The 7,147-nt window shown below is 43.9% G+C and overlaps 1 protein-coding gene across 2 annotated transcripts; it reads left to right on the forward strand.

The window, feature by feature from the left end:
• The first annotated feature begins 1,352 nt into the window (after positions 1-1,352).
• LOC141741891 (histamine H3 receptor-like) lies at positions 1,353-6,623 on the forward strand. 2 transcript variants are annotated; one of them, XM_074583038.1, is made up of 3 exons: positions 1,353-1,683; positions 1,763-1,929; positions 4,280-6,623. In XM_074583038.1, the coding sequence occupies exons 1-3, from the start codon at positions 1,428-1,430 to the stop codon at positions 5,162-5,164; spliced, it is 1,308 nt and encodes a 435-aa protein (XP_074439139.1). In that variant the 5' UTR covers positions 1,353-1,427; the 3' UTR covers positions 5,165-6,623. The 2 variants fall into 2 exon arrangements, with proteins under 2 accessions (XP_074439139.1, XP_074439140.1); XM_074583039.1 differs by lacking the exon at positions 1,763-1,929 and having other exon boundaries at positions 1,353-1,679.
• Positions 6,624-7,147: the final 524 nt, after the last annotated feature.

Here is a 7,147-nt window from a genome sequence, read left to right on the forward strand (position 1 = left end):
CCACCTGAGTTACCACACAGTTACCCTGAGAATACACGCTCAACCTCAGACAAATAATAGAAAAACAGTTCTTGTCTTACCTGATGTCCATTTGAATAGCTCTCTCTTTAGAAAGCTGCTGTAACTGCTTTGAAATTTGTTATTGCACACCACAGATTTATGCAAATCTTTTATAAAAGAGTTTACCACATATGAAACACTGGCTGAATTAAGTGAAAATTATGCACATCCAGTGATTGTTTTTGATCAAGTTCCGTTTTCTTTTAATGACAAAGGGGCCATAACGATGGCAGCAAGTCCCAAACTGCTTACAGTCTCTAGGAAGCTCTCATGGAAATGACGGCAAAGCCCATCAATGGCCACATATTTTAAAGCAGATGATGATCCAGTGGGCCACATCATGAGACTAGAGGAAGGCCACATCTTGTCTCTTAAACTACCCTTCAGTTTTGACAGGCTTCAGCTGCCTCCACAGCTCATTCAGCAGTCACGGTGTCCCAGTCCTCCTCCCCCGTGCTGGGTCAGCCATCTGGCCAGAAGCTGAAAGAAATCTTAGCCCTTTCCTGGCTGCTGATGTGTTTGGTTTCTGCAATGGATCTGCCTTCTGTGGTACAACTGGCTCTCCAACATCACTGTCCCAACGCGCTTTAAAATACTGTCTAAATCCACTGTCGGTTTTGGAAAGAGAGGTCTCGGAAATACTGCGTTCCTACACGTTTTGTGAAAACAAGGAGACAGTGCTCCCTCAGATGCACTCAGAAGCACAGATGGAAAGGCTGAGGTGGCCACAGCCTCGTCCACCTCATGAGGCTGCGAGCATCGAGCTCACCCTGAGGCACAAGATGGCCGCCCAGCTCATCGCCACACCGCTGGCTCTGCCGGGCCAGCCAAACGCCCAGGTAGGTGGCAAGGGGCAGAAAGTCTACCAAGCATGGCAAAACACCAAGATCCTCTGAGAGCCCTCTCAGACGTGGCGTAGGGCATAAGCCATAGATAGAAGGCAGGCAACTGAGACTACGCCGCCAGCGACAGCGTGCGAGGAGGAAATTGGAAGAGCCGTTGAGACAAAGGGCGGGCGGCCGTTGGGGAGCCGTTAGAGGGGCGGGCGGCCGTTGGAAGCGTTACTTCGCTGCGCTTCACAGAAGGGAGCCAGCCCGCGGCCAGTGGGAACGGGTCCTTCCCTCCCGCAGCCCTGTCAGCGCCGCGGCAGGACTCCGGACAGTTTTGCCTCACCGGCGCCGTCCCAGTACCAGGGGGGTGGCGGACGCGCTGCGGGCAGCGCCGAGCCACCCCTCCGCCGCGCCCGGCCCCTCCCTCCGCCTGGCGGTGGCTGTGGCGGGGCAGGGGCGGTGCCAACGGCAGCGCGGGGCGAGCGGCAGAGGCGGGCTGGCGAGCGGCGGAGCGCGGCGGGCTCTCCGCCGGCAGCCATGGGCCAGGACTTGCCGTGGCTCAACCACTCCGGTAGCCCGCGGGCGGCGGGGAACGCCTGTGCGACGGACGGGCAGCGCGGCGGGCCTTTCGCCGCCGCCACCGCCGCGCTGCTGGCGGCGCTGATGGGGCTGCTGGTGCTGGCCACGGTTTTGGGCAATGCCCTGGTCATTCTGGCGTTCGTGGTGGACCGGAGCCTCCGCACGCAGGGCAACTTCTTCTTCCTCAACCTGGCCATCGCCGACCTCCTGGTGGGTGAGTTGCGGGGCGCCGGGCGGGGCGGAGGGTTGGGGTCCGCGGCGCTGCACGTGTCACCGCCGAGCTCTGTCCGCAGGCGGATTCTGCATCCCCCTCTACATCCCCTACGTGCTGACGGGCGAGTGGAGACTCGGCAGGGGCTTGTGTAAGCTGTGGCTGGTGGTGGACTACCTGGTGTGCACCGCCTCCGTCTTCAACATCGTCCTTATCAGCTTCGACAGGTTCATCTCTGTCACCAAAGCGGTAAGGGCTGGGCAAGTGGTCCTGAGGGTGGTCTGCAGGGTCTCCAAGGCTGCCCTTTCAAGCAGGATGGTTTGCTTAGGTCACCTGGCTCCCAGACCAGCTGCGCCTCACTCCAACACCACAAGAGACAGGGGTTATCTAGGCAGTTCCCCCTGGTCCTGGAAATATTTCTGGGAGTGATCAGCTTTAGCAGAAATAGCATTTGCTTGTCACTTTTACACTGGAAGAGGCACTCTGCTTTAGAAATGGGCATAGTTTGTATATGCAGCTCTTCTGGCTAGAAGGGCAAAGAGACAAGGTGTACTTATTTCCTCTCCAGCCACACCTTGGGTAAGATTAAAAAGTATTGTACAGATGAAACAGACCATCTCCCTCAGAACATGGCGGTGCACCTGTTAACAAATAAATGCCCAAGCCAGCCTAGCTGCATCCCAGATGCAGCACAAGGCAGAGAGAGATCTCCTTGCAATGGGTACCAAGCTTTCAGGGAGAATTAGTGTATACAGCTGTGTATGGTTCAAAAGTGGCAGAATATAAATTAACATCTTTCAAAGGATGTAAATGCTATTTCCATGTTAACAGCCACAAAAATGGCTAGATCCATGCCTCAGTCATGCAGCATGTCGGTTATCAAAAGAGGAATAAACCAGAATTTCCAAAAATCAAAAGCCAACTTCATTTTCACCTACAGCATATGGCCTTTAAGTGTTTTGGATGGTGTCAAAATAATAAATTTTAGCGGTTAGTAGGTTTCACTCTTCTACACACACTTAGTTATTCTTCAGCCCCCTATTCCACCCACATTTCCTCAAAATGTTAATTTAGCTTCATTGCTCATTCTAAATCACACTAAGAGGCAATGATACCTTTTTGGCAAAGTACATTGTACAGCACAAAGAGAGGCTGCAAGATCACTTAAACTGTTTATATGCAAGTTAGTGTTTTACCAAGTTAGTGTTTTACCTTATTTTTCCAAGAGGGAGAAATGAACAGATTAATTCTTAAACAGTCAACACTTACAATTTCTTTATTTTCTAGGTTCTGAATTAGCATGAATTTGCTTTCATAAACCAAACTCTCATGACCATACACATAGTATAAATATATAGACTGGATGGTTTCAGAAAGGGAAACTGGTATAATAAATGGAAAAAATCAGCCACTTCAAAATACTTCACATTAATCCTCCATATAAAAATCCCTCCCCAAGCAAAAGTATAGAAGATGCTTGTTAGGTTAGGGCAGTAGAAGAACATATGAACAGGAATATATAAAGTTCTAAATTATTCTCTTCCTCAGTGAAAATGATAATCTTCCTACAGACTGCTCCTGAAATCATTAGTAGCTTTGTCCAGGATTGCAGAATCAGACCAGATTCAGGATTCCTCAGCTGTGTTTGGTATTCTACCAGAACAGCATTAGCTTTGGAGATCAAGATCCACAGATTGGGGCAGTAAATGTGAACCCTCTGCAGAACTCAAGCTTGAGGACTTCATATTCCAAAACACTGTGTGGCCACTGTAGAGATATTAAGATTGAATTCCAATTCACTATATCAATATTGTCCAGTACACCAGGGAATTAGAATATTGAGAAGCAGAAGATCTTAAGATTCTACTGAATTCTACTGCTGATAAAATTTACTGGCTCAGTATTACTAACATAAATACTATTTTTTTGCACCTTAGATTCTGTTTTCTAAATAAGTGAAATTAGGTATTCTTCCTGTAAAGCACTTTGCAGACCGCAACACTCCATCTACACATCTTAATTGCATATAAGAGTGCTGCAAGTACTTCATAAAAGAATGACATTAAGGATATCAAACAGAAGTAAAAGCTGTTATCCATTAAATTTTTTTGGTGTGATTTTTACATTAAGAAAAAAAAGGCTCTCTCTCTACAAAGCAAAAATAAAAAGAGCTTTATGAATTCAGATCTTTTTATGTATTTTAAGTTAAATGGTTTAAAAATTCTAAATAAGTGAGTTTTGAAGGGCCATGTTTTTAGACATCCTGTAAACTGGTATGACAGCTAATGCAATTGAATATGTAAGCAACGGCTGTCAACCAATTCGAGGAGTAGCAGTGGTTATTTTCTTTGGAAAAGCCTTGGTTTTCTAGCTTTTAGGATCCAATGCACATTCTCAGAACGTATCCAGTCACCTTGATGATGTTTGTTGGAATGGATATTTCAGAAATAGCTTTTCTGTGGTACCAGTAAACTTGGCATCACCATCATCCCTAAACCAATATATTATCAACCTTCACAAGTGACAGAGGGCCACATTCCAAGGTAGCTACATAACTGTTTGAGATACTAGTAATATATGTGACTTTTCTCTCTCTCAGGTCAGTTACAGGGCTCAGAAGGGGATGACCAGAAATGCAATATTGAAGATGATCGCTGTATGGATTGCTGCTTTTCTTCTCTACGGTCCAGCCATTCTCAGTTGGGAGTACATTGCCCAAAAGAGCATCCTCCCCGAAGGAGAATGTCATGCAGAATTCTTCTACAATTGGTATTTCTTAATGATTGCCTCTACTGTTGAATTCTTTACACCTTTCATCACTGTTACATACTTTAACTTAAGCATTTACCTCAACATCAGGAAACGCACATCCCTCAGAAACGAAAACCTATCACCTGGTCAAGAGGACTGTGAAATGAGTTTCCAGGGGAAAAAAAGGGAACATGCTATATTTTTTGTAAAGCCTGCTAACAGACAGAAACATAGGAAGAGAGCAAGCAGCCTTTCTCCTCCCAAAAAGGCTTCAAGGCTCAGCCTACATAAGCTTGACAACCAGTCATTAAATTTGAACGTCAATCAAGACCTTCCACCACTTCACGTAGAAGTTGAGACCAAGCCTCATAGGAACTGTTTCTACAAAACTACAGAAAGTGTATGCAACACCACCAGCAGAGTGGACATTGCTAACACTATGGCAAATAGATTCAGACTTTCCCGGGATAAAAGAGTAGCAAAGTCTTTAGCAATTATTGTCTGTGTGTTTGGTTTGTGTTGGGCTCCATATACACTTTTGATGATCATCAGAGCAGCTTGCCATGGGCACTGTGTGCAGTATTCACTCTATGAGACTTCATTTTGGCTTCTGTGGGTGAATTCAGCCATTAACCCTGTTCTATACCCACTGTGTCATATGAGCTTTAGGAAAGCCTTTATAAAACTCTTGTGTCCTGGAAAAGCCAAAATTCATCCTCATATTTTTATGTGAAAAAAGGTGTGAAGGCTGACAATTAGCACATCTTGCTTTCAGTGGGAGCATGAACTGCCTAATATTCACGTGCAAGTATTAATACAATGTGCACTGGTTAGTTTATGGAGTACTGATAAGTAGGTACAAGTGTAGATATTTATGAATGTATAGAAATACAGTCATCCATGTAGCTAGAAAAATCACAGCAATGAAAAAAAAAGGTAATTTCTCAAAGCTCCTTGTGAAATAATGCCAGCAGTATATTTTCTGGTAATGGTGCACTAGCAGTAAAGTGCTGAAAAGGGAATACTACATTCACGGCCAATAATTAAGGAGTTCAGGCTCTCTCACTTTTAATACCTGTAAATATTGCTGGTAAGGCATTTCATAAATTGTTAATCTTGGACCTGTTATATTTTACCCCCAACCTCCCTCTAAGACACCAAGGGTCTCAGCTGTTAGTGTAGTATGCCTTGTTTTCCTCCCTTAGTGGCAAGCCAGACAAGATCATGAGCAATGCAAAAAACCCTAAATACCCATGTCCAGGAAAATCATAGGACAAGAGGCACCAGAACAATCAGGTTACCAGAAAAGCTGAGCAAGTATAGCAGGTATGGGAGCGCTGATTTGCATGGGGAAGATGACTGAGAACTTTGAGAGAATTTTTAGTAGAACTAAGTTCAGAGTCAAGAATATAAAGGGTTTTCAGCTTTGTGATAGGAGATATGAGAATTGGGAGTTTATACACTGTAAGAGTTTCACCATGAGCTTCCTCCCTCAGCTAAGACTTTCTGGCCCCTGCCAAGATCCTGCATGGCCAGGAATCTACTCAAGTCAAACTTCTACTCCTTACAGACAGTTTTAGGTAAATTTCCCTTGGAGTAATTTTTTTTTTTTTTTTTGAACATTTCCAGTTAAGACTTTTACTAGTTCTGGCTAGTTGTCAAAGGAAAAAAAAATGTTGTTTTCCCACACCCCACCCATTGGATCTATCCATTCATCAAGTCAGTAATGGTCAAAAAAAAAAAAAAAAAGTAGTGTTACTTGAAGCGTTTAGAGACTTTTTCCAAGTCATGCATCATGAATAGCATGACCCAAAAAAGCATGTTAAAATTTACAACCTTGCTGTTGACCATGGGTGTGAAAAAACAGGATGTGAACACCTACATACTGGTTCTGCCCTTCTGCCCCTGACACAAGAGACACTCACACAGCTAGATACTGAGTTTTGACTAGATTTGTCCCACAGGAGGTATCAATTTTATCACTAGTGATAAAATTTGTTTCCACTGTCATAAGCATTTTCTATGTAGCTTAACACCTTCCTTTGCTGACAAGCGATAGCAATTGAACAGCTGTAGTTGTCCATTGCCACAGCCAAAATGCATGTTAGTACAGTTGATCTAAAGTTTACAGACAGTATTTTGAAATTATTTACTTTGTAATATTTGAATAAAAATAATTAAGAACTGTGGAAGAGTCATAACTTTGTAGCCTCTTAAGTGGTACATGGAAAAAAAGCACTATCCTTATCATTTGGGTAACTGCAGTTGAAACTGCAAAACATTATTCAAAGACAATTCTTAAGTTACAAGGACTGACCTTGAGGATTAAACAAACATGGTTCGCAAATATTGTAAACTGGAAGGGGATCTCTCTACTATATGAACATATCTACATGATCATCATGTTCTGCTATGGATGTTTTATAACAAAACTATCAGCTTAACAGTTCTCTTAAGAGGAACAGCATCAAACATATACAGAGCAACATCAAGATTTCTGAATAGCATTAATTATACCACTAAACAGTTAAAACCATTAGATTCTCTCCCCATTCCCCCCCCCCCCCAAGCCAGATTTCTCCATCAGTAGATCAATGATTTAATTGTTGTCCACTCCATAATTATGTTTCCTAAGATCACATTTGCCCTTTTCAAAAAACAGGTAGCACTAAATTATTAGACACTCCCACTAAGGTCTCCTTCACTATCCAATCAA

This window comes from Larus michahellis, chromosome 4 (genome assembly GCF_964199755.1).
Source record: "Larus michahellis chromosome 4, bLarMic1.1, whole genome shotgun sequence".
Taxonomy (NCBI): Eukaryota; Metazoa; Chordata; class Aves; order Charadriiformes; family Laridae; genus Larus; species Larus michahellis.